The sequence below is a fragment of the Sus scrofa genome, chromosome 1 (genome assembly GCF_000003025.6).
Source record: "Sus scrofa isolate TJ Tabasco breed Duroc chromosome 1, Sscrofa11.1, whole genome shotgun sequence".
Classification (NCBI taxonomy): domain Eukaryota; kingdom Metazoa; phylum Chordata; class Mammalia; order Artiodactyla; family Suidae; genus Sus; species Sus scrofa.
In genome coordinates this window covers 54514087-54531204 of record NC_010443.5, presented here as the reverse complement: position 1 = coordinate 54531204, position 17118 = coordinate 54514087, and the positions used below count along the sequence as shown (strand labels likewise).

Sequence of the window (17118 nt, the reverse complement as noted above, 5' to 3'; positions counted from 1 at the left end):
TTATGTCTAACCAACTGCTTAGTCCTCTTAATTCTTCTTCCTAGATGTCTCAAAACAGCCAGCTTCTCTTTATTTCTAGTCTCTTCCTAGTACAAGCCATCTGTAGACTCTCCTGGATTAATTACTTCAGCACCTTTCTAATTAGTCTGCATGCTCTTAGTTTAGGCCATTCTCCATATTGCAGCCAGAGTGGTTTTCTAATCAGACAATCTGATGATACTACTCTCCTTAAAACTTTAAAAAATTCTTAAAATATTTTAAAAACTCTTCATTGTCTTCTGTGTATTATTCACTAATCCTGATGGTAGGTGAAAGAAACTCAGCTCACACTGAGTTTGGCAAAGAGGGGAATCATTGGAAGGTTATGAAAGTGCAGAGAGAACTGGGGTGTGGCTGGGCCTCAGGGACATATAGGACTGGGATTTGGAATATTGCCAATACTTTGTTCCCCTCCTGGATTTTTCTCCTTCTCTCTGTAGATTGGCTTTATTCTCTTCTCACTCCATAGTGATTTGTGGACTGAAGAGCAAGCACCAAAGTTTGTACTGTATGCAGTTATTCACAGTTAATAAGTATAAATGTGGTAATTAGAATTTTGAACTGTGCTGTTGGAGGGTTGGTTTTTTATAGAATGATGATAACTGAAATTTGTGTATATCAGAACTGCAGTGTGAGGACTGACTATATTGAGATGCCACAACATGACTGATTATATGACACTGTATCATATGGTTTCTGCTTAGTTTTTTTAGATTCATCTCAAGGCCACTTCTTCCTTAGAACTATGCTCAGATCTTAGTCCACATAATTCTCTCAAGTTTGAATTTCTCTGCTTCTTACCCAGTCCCTCATTCCTCTCCCCTGTCCTCTTTTGTTGGTTTTCTCCTACTCACTCTCTAAGTTTTTCCATAAATACAACTGTCTCTGAAAAAAAAGCTTTTCTGTCTTTTCACATTGGGTTGTGTATTCTGCCTGAGGAGTCCTGGTATCATATGTCGTTTCTTGGTCATAATGTAGAACACATCATCACACTGTATTGTATTCTTTTACTCACCTGTTAAACCTACCAGATTGTATTTTCCATGCAAATAGAGGCCATGGCAGTGCAGTTCCTTACTGTATCCCCAGTACAGAATTGGCACTAAGTAAAATTTTGTTTTGATTTAATGATAATCAGAATTTTGGTGGGGTATGGATACTACATGATCATTAGAAGGTATTCTGGAAAAATGTAGTATTGGCTAGTTAAACATGACAACCTAGGTAACAATTTATGAAATATTGACAGTTTGTACCTCTTTATACTTTAAATGACATGTACATTTGATAGCATTCATTCTGTGATTCTTATAGTTAATAAATACATTACAGAAAATCATGATTGGAGAAATTGCTTCAACCTGATATAGCAGGTGCTTAACTAAATACTTAATAAATCAGTGTGAAGAGGCAAATTACTGTTATTTTTTTTTGGTTCTAATAATTATCTTCATTTATTTCTAAGGTATCTTCATGTTTTAATGATCTTCTGGTCATTTGTTGCTGGAGTTGTCACATTCTACTGTTCATTAGGACCTGATTCTCTCTTACCAAATATATTCTTCACGATAAAATATAAACCCAAGGTAAAATATGTGTTCTTACTTTCGAAAGAGTCAGTATGTGTGACCCAGTACTGTTCCATATTATTCGTGAAGGCATGTTAAAGCAGTGATTTCTAAAAAATACATCTGCTGTTATTTAATAATGGAAGACATAAGAACATTTTCAAAGTGAAATTTGCATATTTGTATATTTTTAAAGTACATAGTTCTCTTAGTGGGAGCTCTGAAAAGAAAATACAGAATTCTCAGAAAATTGGGATCCTCATTGAATTCAGAGTTTTTGAGAAATACACAATAGTTTTTTTTCTTACACCTTTCATTTTCAAATATAAATTGAAATTTTTAAAAATGTGAATGTAGCAGTTAACTTTATTTATTTATTTATTTATTTATTTCTGGCTGCACCTGTGGCATAATGAAGTTCTTGGGCCAGGGATTGAATCTGAGCCACAGCTGTGACCCACCAGATTCTTTAAGCCACTGTGCTGGGCCAGGGATCAAACCTGCACCTCCACAGTGACCTAAGCTGTTGCAGTCAGGTTCTTAACCCACTGCGCCACAGTGGGAACTCCTAATTGGCCTTAACTTTAAGCTTGGAAATTTGGCTTAGTTATTGAAAGAGATTTCATTAGGTATTTTTTCTTTGTTGGCAGTTTGGTATAGCAAAGAATGGTTTCAGTGTAAATAATAATAAAATGTCCTCTGAATTCATACATTGATTAACAAGTTTTTGAGAAGTTGATTCTCTTTGGTAAATACTATATGTAATGTAAAGACACATCTCCCCATTTCCCTTTTTTAGCAGTTAGGACTTCAAGAATTGTTTCCTCAAGGTCGTAGCTGTGCTGTTTGTGGTAAAGTGAAATGTAAACGACATAGGTAAGTTAAACACTTTTGATTTGTTGATCCTTCCAATTACAATTTGGATTTCAAGCAATTTAATTGTATGATTTTCTTCAGGCCTGCCTTGCTGCTTGAAAACTACCAGCCATGGCTAGACCTCAAAATTTCTTCCAAGGTTGATGCATCTCTCTCAGAGGTAATTGATTTAATTAATATTGCCATACATACCCAAGCAGAAAATATTAAATAACTATGGAAAATTTAAACATGGAGCTTTTTAATGTATGCCACTGAATCAATTCTAGGCTGGGTAGTTGATTGTATATAACTTGAATGGTAAGCCAGAAATGTTTTTGGCTTCCATGTCAAATTTAAATGGGTATTTTAATCAAAGAACATACTGTTTTAACTTAGTTATTGTTTACCTCTTTTAAAAACAGCCATTTTCACAATAGGGAAATAATCATTTAGTAGAAATAACCATTTTGTAATTCTGGACCTGAGCTACCAGGAGCAAATGTATATCTTACTGAATTATGACCCCAGTTTTGACACTAACATAAGGGTAGGGCAGAGAACGGAATACATTTCACTGTTTCTGCATAATGTACAAATAGAAAGCTTTTTTCTCCTATCTTTGTTCCAGTCACATTTTATGTGTATCTTTTTGGTAACATAGCAATCTGTGATTTTGTTTTTAATTCTTAAGCCTTATGATCAGATACTTTACAAATCTGTGCTGACGGTATAGGTCGTCTATTTTAAACCTTCCAATGAGTTGACAAAAGCACCATTACCATCATACATATTCAGTAGTTCTACAGTTGTGTTTTTGAATACCTGTTTAAAAGACAATCCTGAATTATAACAACCTGACTTTGTAAAGAATTCGCAAAGTTTGCTAACATATCACACTGAATTTTAAAAGCATCTGATCTTAAAGGTCATCTATAAAATGTGAGAGATGCTAAATATTCTTTATTTGATGCTGTACGTAAACCACACTAAAATGCCTTTCAATATGTAAAAGAAGGTTTTTTAGATACAGAGGATTTTAATGAAATTGGCATAGTTAAGACCAAAAAGGAAAAGTGGACAGTGTCAGTTTATCTTTAGCTCTTGCCTTAATAGGCTGGTGTACACAACTTGAAATCTTGCTCTGTTTTATGAGACAGTGAAGGGATCGTCTCAGTATTTAAATATATTACTATAACCAGTTATAGAAAGCTAAATATAAAACCAGTCTTCTATAGGTTTTGAGAAGATATTCACCATCTTCCTGAAAAGCTTAACATTCCGTTTTCATGTTTAATCATCTCTTTAGAAGGGGAAAACAGTGATAGTACTTGTTGAACTGAAATTACTACTTAAATTCGAAAAGCTGACCATATTCATTAGCCACAAACCAATCTTATTTAAATCAGGACTGTCCAACAGAAACATTCCATCAGCCATACATGATCTGAATTCTAGTATATGAAATCAATTTAGATATACACACATAAAAGTCATGAGATATTTCGATCTTGTAATAAATAAGGCAGTGGTCAACTATTACTTATTAGTAGCTTTTTTGAAATAAGCTACCAAGTCTTCCCTTTCTCCCTTCTTTTTTTTTTGTCTTTTTGCCTCTTCTAGGGCTGCTCCTTCGGCATATGGAGGTTCCCAGACTAGGGGTCTAATCAGGGGCCTATGCCAGAGCCACAGCAACGCGGGATCCGAGCAGAGCTGCGTCTGTAACCTACACCACAGCTCACGGCAATGCTGGATTGTTAACCCACTGAGCAAGGCCAGGGATCGAACCCACAACCTCATGGTTCCTAGTCAGGTTCGTTAACCACTGCGCCACGACAGGAACTCCCCCTTTCTCCCTTCTTAATGTCAGCAAAGATCATGTTTGTTCCAGGGATGTACTTCTTGGGATTCTCCAAGTACTCCATCAGTGTCTCCTCTCCCAAGGTGATGCCTTTGTTCTTGTTGGTATCTGTGTAAGTGAATCTAGTAGCCTGACCTGTCTTCGGTCCAAACAGACCAAGGAGGTTTGGGCCAATCTTATGTTTGTCTCCCTTTTCAACAGTATGGTACTGGGCACACATCTGAACAAAAATCTTCTTGCCCATCTCAACATCACCCATTTTTGAATCGTTCTTTCATTGCACTTAATTTGGAGAATGCTGATTTGAGGTCTGCTGAAGATAAGACCTTTATGGAAAGTATTATTTGTAGTTGACATTTCATTTCTTCATTTCTTTTTAAAAATTGAAAGAAGTTATGTAAAATTCTTGGCCTAGTACCTGGCACATATTGGTGTGCAATAAATATTAGCTCTAATATTTAAAAGCATTTTTTGAGATCTTGCTGTAGGCAGGAACTAGACTAGGTCCTAGGAATAAAAAGAGAATAAGTATGGTTCTTCTAGGAACTTCATTCTAGGAGAGGAGGTAGACATATAAACAGACTTATACAATATAATGTAATGCAGACAGTAATGGAAGTAATGTACAAGGTGTATTGTTAGTACAGAGGAAGAAGTGCTTACCTGTTGAGTGGGACAGTTAGGAAGTATAACTAGAAGTTTGCCAACCTGATAGTGTGGGATAGGGTATTTCAGGGTGTGGGAAGAGCTTTTGGAAGGAAAGAGAGACTTTGAAACAAGAGGGAGTGTTCAGGAGTTCCCCTCGTGGCGCAGTGGTTAACGAATCCGACTAGGAACCATGAGGTTGCGGGTTCGGTCCCTGCCCTTGCTCAGTGGGTTAACGATCCGGCGTTTCCGTGAGCTGTGGTGTAGGTTGCAGACGCGGCTCGGATCCCGCGTTGCTGTGGCCCTGGCGTAGGCCGGTGGCTACAGCTCCGATTCAACCCCTAGCCTGGGAACCTCCATATGCCGCGGGAGCGGCCAAGAAATAGCAACAACAACAACAACAACAAAAGACAGAATCCGGCGTCACAGTGAACTGCCGTGCAGGTCACAGATGGAGCTCGGATCCTGCGTTGCTGTGGCTGTGGTGTAGTCTGGCAGCTACAGTTCTGCTTCAACCCCTAGCCTGGGAACCTCCATATACCAGCAATTGAGGCCCTATAAAGACGGGGGGGGTGGGGGTGGGGAGGAAAGCAAGCAAGCAAGCAGTGATTGGAAAAAAAAAAAAAAAAAAAAAAAGATGGAGTGTTCAGTAAGCTGGAGGGTAAAATGTGAAGGAGGATGTGGACAATAAAGAGACCATATTCTAGTTGCTGGTATTTATCAATCACTACTGTATAGCAGGTATTGTGTTAATCACTGTACTTGCATTATTCATGTAATCACACAAACTGTGTATGAAGTAGGTGCTGTTACTTGTGGTTTTACCAAACTTAGAGTTTAGAGAGTTTTAGTAATTTTCTCAAGTATTGCAGCTGGTTGGTAGAGGGACTCAGTCTAAAACCCAGGACTGCCTTAGTTCTTATTTATTTATTTATTTATGTATGTATGTCTTTTCAGGGCTGCACCTGCAGCATATGGAGGTTCGTAGGCTAGGGGTCAAACTGGAGCTGTAGCTGCTGGCCTAGGCTACACCTCACGGCAATGCTGGATCCGTAACCCACTGAGCAAGGCCAGGGATCAAGTTCGCATCTTCATGAATACTAGTTGGGTGCGTTAACCACTGGGCCATGATGGGAACTCCTGTTCTTAATTTTTATATGACCCTTTAGAAATTGATCATCAAAAGACTTGAAAGGCCAGGCCGAAGGACTTTAATTGATCATGGAAGGCAGTGATTTTCAAATTGTGTAACTAGAGTTTCCAGATGTGACTCACAGGATGCAGTGGGAGGTGAAAAGGAAATAGATGGTCACAGCTGCTGGTATGAAGCTTTCTCCTGCCCCTTCAAAATCAATGCAGCTCCACTTTTCTTACTTAGATATATTGTGGTTTGATATATTAAGAGTTTCATGCAAGAGAGTGATGTGGTCAGATGCATGTTTTAGATCACTTTTGGCAACTTTATGGTGGATCGAGGGGAGCTTGCTTAGAGGAGGGAGACAAGTATATCTATTTGATTTCATTTTATTTTATTTTTTGCTTTTTAGGGCTGCACCTGAGGCACATGGAAGTTCCCAGGCTAGGGGTTGAGTCGGAGCTGCAGCTGCCGGGCTACACTACAGCCACAGCAACAACAACAGCAATGCAGGATCTGAGCTGTGTCTGTGGGCTACACGATGGCTCATGGCAACACCAGATTCTTAATCCGTTGAGTGAGGCCAGCAATCAAACCCACATCCTCATGGATACTAGTCACGTTCGTTTATGCTGCACCACAATGGGAACTCCCAAGAGGGAGACAAGTTTAGAGGCTATTGCTATATATAGGGGTGAGAAGATGAGAACCAGAACAATGGAACTGTAGAAAAGAGCTACTTAGGACCTAAAATCATTGGGATTTCTGATTGGATTTGGGGAATAAAGTAAGATCAAATGTTTAATGGTAAATTTTCTGGTCTTCTATCTGTGTCCTTACCCTGTCTCTATACATCTTATTTTTCTAGCTGATATCCCTAATGCTAATTTTTGCAGTAAAAACTCCAAATCTTGTTGCCTTCATATTTAGAGAGTCCACAGTCTTTATTACTGCTGTAGAGCAGGTATATAGTCAGATTAGATTTGTTGTTTCATTCCTTCCCTAGCGCTTTTTAAAGTTAATGCCCATTGCTGCACATCCTTTTATAAATTAAACCACACTGCTACACTAAGGCTCAAGAAATGGAAGGTTTAACACCCAGGGTTTGTTTTGTTTTGTTGCTTTTTCACATACAATTTACATATTGATTTTAAATGTATAGCTGCAGTTTCCACAAAGCTGGCATATCCATATAACCAGCACCCAGATCAAGAAACAAAAACGTTAGCCCCAGAAGTCCCCCTCTATCCTCCTTTTAGAGATACTCACTGACATCTAATTTTGACCTTTTATATAAGTCTTATATATTTGTTTCTTCAATTTATTTGGGAATACTGACTTACAGGATTAGAAGTGCAAAGGACTAGCCTATTATTATTATTATTTATTTCTTTGTTTTTAGGGTAGCACCTCTGGCTTATGGACGTTCCCAGGCTAGGGGTCGAATCAGAGCTGCAGCTGCCAGCCTGTGCCACAGCCACAGCAACGCCATCAGAATGCTGAATCCTTAACCCACTGACTGAAGCCAGGGATCGAATCTGCATCCTCATGGATAGTAGTTGGGTTCTTAACCCACTGAGCCACATTGGGATCTCCTAGCCTATTATTTTCCTTCTTTCTGTAGGACTTTTTAGGTTCAGTGAAGCTCCAGAGTCAAGAACAATTTAATTCTTTTACATTTTTCTAAAATTATGGGAATATTTAGAAATTTGTGTCGTTCTAATAGTAACTTTTCTTTTTAATGGACTTTTATTTTTTTCAAATTGTTTTCTCATATGTTCTCTTTCATCCTTAAAACCATGTAGAGTTGACATATACATTTTGTCATGTGAATGGGTGATATTAGATGTCAATATTTAGAATACTGAACTTGGTTTTTGGTAATATTATATGTTAGTAGACAGTTTATTTTCCTACAAATAGTTAATTAATTTGATTTTTCTTGAAAAAATAATTTTTATGCAGGTTCTTGAATTAGTGTTGGAAAACTTTGTTTACCCCTGGTACAGGTAAGTTTTTTCCATAAGACCCTTTTTCTTTAGTGTAGTGAATATCATTAAGTTAAGTGTACTAATGATGCATTTTCAGTTATAGGCCAGGATTTCTCAGTTTTGGCACTATTGACATTTTAGCACAAAGGTCTTTGTTTGGGGACCTGTGCTGTGCATTCATTATAGGATATTTAGCAGCACCCCTGGCTTTTTGCAGAGGATGCTAGTGACACCCCTTACTCTTCCTAGTTGTAAACATCAGTAATGTCTTCAGAGAATGTTACCTGGGAGGCATAATGGTCCTAGTTAAGCACCATTGATATAGGCAGTCAATGAATAGTTTAGTGATAGCAAGGAGGAAATAAAACCCTATTCTGCTTTTTGAAAGAAAAGTGACTTGTGGCATTTCTCATAACTCCTAATTGTTGTGATTTACTACTTTGTATGCACTTTTTACACTTGAAATAGTTATGCACTTAGAGGAAAAACTTATATTCACGTATTTCATTACATTAAAAATTAATTTCAATAGAATTTTCCTACAAAATTAATGTTTTTTTCAAAGTAACTTTGTTTTTGGTATGAATGTACAGTGCTCTATGCTTAATTAGGAAGATACGGAAAATACTCTAGATCTGAAAAAAAATTTAGTTTGAAAATTAAAAATCCAGGTTATATCATTTAATAAATTCATGTTCCTTTATATAAGTATCATTATTTAATTATATATTTGAATACTTTCACCTATATAACTTATGCATGTAATATTTACTGACATCTACTCTAATTTTATATATATATTTTTCTTTTTAGGCTGCCTGCAGTATATGGAGTTCCTGGGCCAGGGTTCAGATCAGAGCCACAGCTTTGACCTAAGCCTGTGGCAATGCCATATCTGTAACCCACTGTGCCGGTCCTGGGATTGTACCTTCGTCCCTGTGCTCCCAAGACGCTGTCCATCCTATTGCACCACAGCAGAAACTCCATAATGTTATATTGATTTAGTATATTTTGAATTTCCTAATTTAAAAATGCTAGTAGTTGAATTGATCTATAGTATAGTAAAACAAATTTAATATCCAATTTTTATGTCATATTTTCCTTAAAAGCTTTTGTAAATTAATTTTTTACATTGGATTCTGTCTTAAATACGGGGCATTTGCCATTTAAGAAAGTTAAGAGTTGGAGTTCCCGTCATGGCACAGTGGTTAACGAATCCGACTAGGAACCTCGCACGTGCACGTACACACACACACACACACACACACACACACACACACACACACACAGAGCACCTTTTGTAAAATGTATCCTATTATAAAGACTCTCCTACCCGCCCTGTTATGGCTCTTCAGACGTAAAATCAGGCTGTATTTCTAAATGTTAAAGCTATTTAGCTCTTGAAGCTATGATATCCCCTTCCTTGGAGTTAATGGTGGGAAGCGTGGTTGCTACAGTTATCTTCCTTATTCCACCCAAGGGCTTAGCAGTTCACATTACCTTCAAGTTTGGGATATCACTATTATACATATCTTTCTTTCTTTCTTTGATTGAAAGTATCCTAATTCGTCTAGGGACCTTAAGACTGCAGGAAAACTCAGGAGGTGGTTGTCAAATTTCTGTTTAAAACCTTTGAGTTTTAGTTTATTTTCTTTTGCAAATAGAACACATACTGGTTTTTTTTTTTTTTTTTTTAGCTTTTGGAATTAGTTTACATTACTAATTTGTAAATATTTTAAACTAATTTAAAATTTTGAATTTAATTCTGTTGCTTCTCAAAATTATTCTTTGTTCTGTTTCTTAGATATTTCTTTGATGATGTTCAGAAAATGGTCTTAAAAATCTTAAAAATATGACTATGTACGTATGAATGTCTGCAGGGAAATATATACTACAATTTCATTAATAGTAATTATGTCTTGGTACTAGAATTATGGGAGATTTTTATTTTTTTGTACATTTTAAAATTCTGTAATGTAATGCATTATTTGTTAAAAATAGCATAAGTAAAAAAAATAAAAGTAAGTTCTAGACTTTTCTTGGTTTCTAGAAGGTGAATCCATGTATTTTCTTGAACTTGTAAAAAATGCTTGCTTTTCTTCTCAATTGAAGGGATGTAACAGATGATGAGTCTTTGTTGATGAACTGAGGATAATGTTACGGTTTTTTGCATCTGTCTTAATTCGAAGGATTCACAAGGTATATATTTTTAATGAAAAATTTGGGAATTTCAGGTTTTATCATTATTAAGGAGACTTTTTGAATCTTATTTTTACTTTATCCTATACTATATGTATTTGTTTTGTTCTTCAAAATTTTTGTTATTTTAATTTTTAAAAAAATGTTGAGCCATATTTTATGGTTGAGTCTTTTTCTATATGTACTTTACAGTATGTTAGCTGTAGATGCAAATGCTTGTCTACTGCCTTGTCAGTTCAGTAGAACTGAACATCTTGTCAAGAAATTGGTATATAATATTTCTGCCATTAGTAAAGATAAATCTTGTGTTTCTATGTCTATTTGAGAAATGCATAATGCAGTTGATCTTTGTAGCAAAGATAAGAAAAAAATATGAATAAGTAGTTCACAAAAGAAAAATATAAAATGGCCAATGAATGTTTGAAAATATGTTGTCCTACTTGAAATAAATATGCCCTCTTGATGAGATACTATTCTTCTGCTTATCACATTAGGAAGCATAAAAAAGAATGATAATGTATAGCAGTGGTGATTGAAGAGAAACAGGCAAAGCAAGTACAAATTCAAATTGGTATAACTCTTACACTGGAAGGCAGTTTGGTAATCTTCACTTTTTAAAAAATTTATTTAAAAAATTTGAAAAAATTTTATGGCCATACCCACAGCATATGGAAGTTCCTGGGCCAGGGATTGGAGCCGAGCTGAAACTCCAACCTACACCACAGCTGTGACAACGCTAGATCCTTTAACCTACTGCACTAGCCAGGAAATTGAACATGGTCCTCTGCAGTGACCTGAGCCACTGCAGTTGGATTCTTTTTTTTTAAATTTTTTTTCTTCTTTTAGTCCTTTTAGGGCCACACCCACAGCATATGGAAGTTCCCAGGCTAGGGGTCAAATCAGAGCTGCAGCTGCTGGCCTACACCACAGCCACAGCAACGTGGGGTCTGAGCCATGTCTGTGACCTACACCATAGCTCATTGCAATGCTGGATCCTTAACCCACTGAGTGAGGCCAGGGATCGAACTTGAGTCCTCACAGATACTAGTTGGGTTCATTACTGTTGAGCCACAATAGGAACTCCTGCAGTTGGATTCCTAACCCATTGGGCCACAGCAGGAGCTCCCTGATAATCTTTATTAAAAGACTTAAAAGTATCTATACTCCCCAATTTTTTTTTGCATTTTAAGTAGTATATTTTATTGTATTTATTTATTATTATTTTTTTAAGGGCTGCAGCTGTGGCATATGGAAGTTCCCAGGGTAGAGGTCAAATCAGAGCTGCAGCTGCCCACCCATGCCACAGACAGAACAACGTAGGATCAGAGCCGCATCTGTGACTTATGCCTCAGGCTGCAGCTATGCTGGATCCTTAACTCACTGAGCAAGGTCAGGGATTGAACCCACATCCTCATGGATACTAGTTGGGTTCTTAACCCACTGAACCACAGTGGGAATGCCTATGTAATATATTTTAAAGAAATAATCAGAGTAGTATGTAAAATTGTATATTCAAAGATTCATTGCAGTATACTTTATAATAGGGAGACTGACAGGATTATTGGTTGATCAAATATAATACATGCCAACTACAGAATCCTTTCTGTAGTTTTTGTGATTGGTTGTTTTCACTTAGTACAGTGTTTTCAAGGTTCATCCACGTTGTCATGTTGTAGCATGTATCAGTACTTTTTTTAATGTCTGAATTATATTCCATTGTATGGATACAGCACATTTTGTTTATCCCTCCATCAGGCGATGGACATTTGGATTGCTTTCGCCTTTGGCTGTTATGAGTAATGCTGCCACAGCATTTGCATACAAGTTTTTTGGGGGGAGGGGTGCATGGAATATATGTTTTCATTTTTCTTGGGTTCACTTAGGAGTGTAATTATTGGGTCAGATGGTAACTATATGTTTAAATTTTTGAGGAACTGCCAGACTATTTTCCAAAGTGACTGCACCATTTTGCATTCCCACCAGCAGTCCGAGGATTCTGATTTCTCCACATCCTTGCCAGAATCAGTTTTAAACTCCCCCGCCTCCTTTTTTTGAAGGGCTGCACTAGTGGCATATGGAGGTTCTCAGGCTAGGGGTCCAATGGGAGCTGTAACTGCCTGCCTATGCCTACGCCACAGCCACGCCAGATCCAAGCTGTGTCTGTGACCTACACTATTGCTCATTGGAATGCTGGATCCTTAACCCATGATTACTAGTCAGATTCATTGCCACTGAGCCATGACAGGAACTCCCCCACTTTTTTATTCTAACCATTCTAGTGGATGTGAAGTGATATCCTGTGGCTTTGATTTGTGTTTTTGTATGACTAATGATGTTGAGTGTCTTTTCAGATAGTTATTGGCCATTTGTATATCTTTTTTTGAAGAAATGTGTTTTCAATTTTTTGCCTTTTTTAGAGTTCCCGTTGTGGAAACAAATCCAACTAGGAACCATGAGGTTGTGGGTTCAATCCCTAGCCTCACTCAGTGGGTTAAAGATCCGGTGTTGCTGTGAACTGTGGTGTAGGTCGCAGATGCGACTTGGATATGTTGTTGCTGTGGTTGTGGTCTAGGCCGGCAGCTGTACCTCTGATTAGACCCCTAGCCTGGGAACCTCCATAAGCTGCAGATGCGGCCCTAAAAAGCAAAAAGAAAAAATTAAAAAAAAAGTTTTTTGCCTTTTTTTGTCTTTTTATTATTAGCATGTAAGGGTTCATTATCTATTCTGGATGTAGTTCCTTCATCAGAAATGTTTTGCAAATACATTTTTCCACATTTTGGATTCTTTTTATTTTATTTGCTTACTATCCTGGGATATAAATGGGTCATTACCATACTTATTTTATAGAAAGATAGCAATACTCTTTGTCACAGTGTCAGAGGTAGTCACTGGTTAAAGGATTAGGCTTGGGTGATGTTATTCTAGTACAATGATCTGTCCTTGATACTGTTGCCTGAGCAATGTAAACTGGCAATTTGGAGATAATGAAAATAAACAAATATTTAAGGTCTACAGTGGTTTTTTGGGTTGTTTTTTTTTTAAATCAAAATTTAGTGACAAACTCAGTATTTAGTGACAAACTCAGTGTTTTATTTTTGCCCTGAAGTCTCTAAAATGGAACTTACAAATGAAAATTTTCATTAGTATTCTTAGAAGTTTCCATAAAACATTTGAAAACTAAAACATCTTGTTTATCTGATAAACATGAGAGTATTATAATCACTGAACCAGGAGAGCAGGGATAAATGAAGAGTAATGTTATTTTGCAAAAAAGGCATACTACTATAAAAAATATCCCCACTTACTGAGCATGTTTGATCTCATATAGCCAAAAGATATCTGTAACTGCTCTGGGTTTTATTGGTAAATCACTGAAATTTGGGGGGTTTATGATCCATCAATCTTATTAGATTTATTAGCCTATGATTTTTTCCCCCTCTGCCTTAATGTGGAATTTTAAAAGTTAACATAAAAACACTATTGATGCAGTTTTCTCATGCTTTTGATAGAGGGAGAATATAATGTGTTGAGTTTTGTGATGAAGATAAGCCTTGTTGAAGTGTAGTAACATGCTTTTTGGTGATTGACTTAATTTGCAGATTTTTTTTTTTTTTTTTTTTTTTTTTTGCCATTTCTAGGGCTGCACCTGCGGCATGTGGAGGTTCCCAGGCTAGGGGTCTAATCAGAGCTGTAGCTGCCAAGCCTACACCAGAGCCATAGCAACGTGGGATCCGAGCCGCATCTGCAACCTACACCACAGCTCATGGCAATGCCAGATCCTTAACCCACTGAGCAAGGCCAGGGATCGAACCCTCAATCTCATGGTTCCTAGTCAAATTCATTAACCACTGAGCCACAACAGGAACTCCCAGATTTTTTTTTTAGTTATTTTATTTTATGCCTCTTTCATGTGTGTACTTGTAAGCCCCCATCCTCTCTCCCTAAACTGCCATAGTCACCATAGTCTCCAGCCTTTATTGTTTTTTATTTTTTCCTTTTTATTTCTGCACCTGAGGTATGTGGAAGTTCCTGAGCTAGGGTTCAGATCAGAGCTGCAGCTGCTGGCCTACAACATAGCCATGGCAACATTGGATCCAAGCTGTATATCTTGTATATCTGTGACCTACACTGCAGCTTGCAGCAATGCTGGATCCTTAACCCTCAGAATGAGGCCAGGGATTGTACTTGCATCCTTATGGACCCTATGTCAGGTTACCCACTGACCCACAGTGGGAACTTCCAGTTTCTAGGCTTTCAATTGAAAAAATGTTTGTGGGGAATGGTAAAACTTTAGGATGCTTCTGTATATCTTAATACCAGGATTTATCCTGTAAACTGAATGAAAAAGTTCATTTTCAAGCAACTTTAGGAAACACAAATTTGTAACTTCAAAGGGAGGATAAGTTACTTGAGGTTCTTTTTTCTTGAATACATTTAGAACAAACTCATTAAAGAAATAAGTCAAGAATAAAGATACTATTTTGTGAGAAAAATTTAGTGTATAGAGTATGCATATTAAGATAGAGTTTCATTACTATGGCAGAACAGCTGTCTAAAGTTATAGTTAGTATGCTCTAGGAATGTAAAGTGCTTTTATATTATAAATATATATGTGTGTGTATATATATTTGCTTTTTTAGGGCCATACTCACAGCATATGGAAGGTCCTGGGCCAGGGGTCAAATCGAAGCTACAGCTTCCAGCCTATGCCACAGCCACAGAAACGTGGGATCCAAACCTTGTCTGCGATCTACACCATAGCTCACTGCAACGCTGGATCCTTAACCCAATAAGTGAGGCCAGGGACTGAACCTGCATCCTCTGTGTACTAGTTCGATTCGTTGCCACTGAGCCACAATGGGAACTCCAATATTGCTAATTTTTAAGATCAAATATTACAATATCTTAAATATAGTGTTCCTGCTATTGAAACTTAACTGATAATTATTTAAAAGTTTTATTTTAATGTTGAATTTTTTTAGGTGGATATTCCATCCATTATCACCAAGAAACTATTGAAAGCAGCAATGAAGCATATAGAAGTAATAGTTAAAGCCAGTCAGAAAGGTAATACAGTTTTCTGCTACAAAGTTTGAGGGATTCCATTTTTATATACCAACTTTCACCTTAAATGTGTAAGTTTGAATACTGATACATTGACTGATATACTCACAAATGTTGTGATAGTATTCTTTACTTTTATTTATTTTTTATTTGCTTTATTTTTTTAGGGCCGCATGGGTGGCATATGGAGGTTCCCAGGCTAGGGGTCCAATCCAAGCTACAGCTGCTGGCCTTCACCATAGCCACAGCAACACCAGATCTCAGCTGCGTCTTCGACCTATAGCACAGCTCACAGCAACACTGGATCCTTAACCCAGTGAGTGAGGCCAGGGATCGAACCCGCAACCTCATGGTTTCTAGTTGGATTTGTTTCCGCTGTGCCATGATGGGAACTCCTCTTTTTTTTTTTTTTTTTAAGTTTATTTTATTTTTTATTTTTTTATGAGAGTGTTCTTTATATTTATTTATTTATTTATTTATTTATGTCTTTTCTAGGGCCACACACTCGGCATATGGAGGTTCCCAGGCTAGGGGTCTAATCGGAGCTGTAGCCGCCAGCCTATGCCAGAGCCACAGGAACACGGGATCTGAGCCACGTCTGCAACAGCTCACGGCAACTCCAGATCCTTAACCCACTGAGCAAGGCCAGGGATTGAACCTGCAACCTCTTAGTTCCTAGTCGGATTCGTTAACCATGGAGCCATGATGGGAACTCCTGTGAGAGTGTTCTTTTAAACTGAAATCCTTTTCATAGTTTTTAACCATATAAGTGATTGTGAGAACTCAAGAATCTATTAAAATTAAAATACAGTTAGCTAATTTTTAAATATGTTTTTGATTAGTCTTATCTTTTTTTTTTTTTCTTTTTGTCTTTTTAGGGCCACACCTGTGGCATATGGAAGTTCTCAGGTGAGGGGTTGAATCAGAGCTGTAGCTGCCCGCCTACACCACAGCCATAGCAACACAGGATCCAAGCCATGTTTGTGACCTCACCACAGCTCACGGCAATGCCGGATTCCTAACCCACTGAGTGAGGTCAGGGATCAAACCTTTGTCCTCATGGATGCTAGTCAGTTTCTGCTGAGTCATGATGGGAACTCTTTCTCTTTTTTTGAATGGTAGTCTGTTACTTTCATTACTTCCTCTGAGTTATCTTTCACATCTCTTCTCCCCCTTTTCCTTAATGATTTCAACAGTTTTAGCCTATCCTAGCCTAACATATATGTGCCACAATGTTATTTTCACAATGCTACAATTCTCGTGTTACCTTCCTACTAAAAAAAATTAGTGACTCTGCTATAGAGTCAAAACTGTCTTACATTTAAACCCTTTCCTATTTAGTCAAGTATTTTGGTCTATTCTCGTCCTTCATTATGTGTTACGTTTTAGCCAGGATGACCTTTTTGCAGTTTTTCATATGTGTCCTGGCCTCTATACTGTTACGAAACCGATTAGTATCCATGAGGATGTGGGTTTGATCCCTGGCCTTGCTCAGTGGGTTAAGGATCTGGCATTGCCGTGAGCTGTGGTGAGGTCGCAGACATGGCTTGGATCATAGGCCGGCAGCTACAGCTCTGATTCGACCCCTAGCCTGGGACCTCCATAGGCCGTGGGTGGGGCCCTAAAAAGACGGAAAAAAAAAAAAGGAAAAGGTCAGTAGTTGCTAAGGGTTCATGAATGAAAGAGAGAGATAAACAAGTGAAACACAAGGGACTCAGGAGGCAGTGAAACTATTCATTCTAGTACTGTGATGGTGGATAC

The 17118-nt window shown here is 37.6% G+C and overlaps 1 protein-coding gene across 1 annotated transcript in view; it reads left to right on the top strand.

Annotated features, from left to right (window-relative positions):
- Positions 1–17118, top strand: part of SNX14 (sorting nexin 14) — an 86560-nt gene that overhangs the window by 16000 nt on the left and 53442 nt on the right. Inside the window, 7 exon segments of the mRNA XM_001927319.7 lie at positions 1505–1625; positions 2407–2483; positions 2565–2643; positions 8069–8112; positions 10207–10223; positions 10226–10293; positions 15276–15360. Of these exon segments, the coding sequence (XP_001927354.4) occupies positions 1505–1625; positions 2407–2483; positions 2565–2643; positions 8069–8112; positions 10207–10223; positions 10226–10293; positions 15276–15360 (491 nt within the window).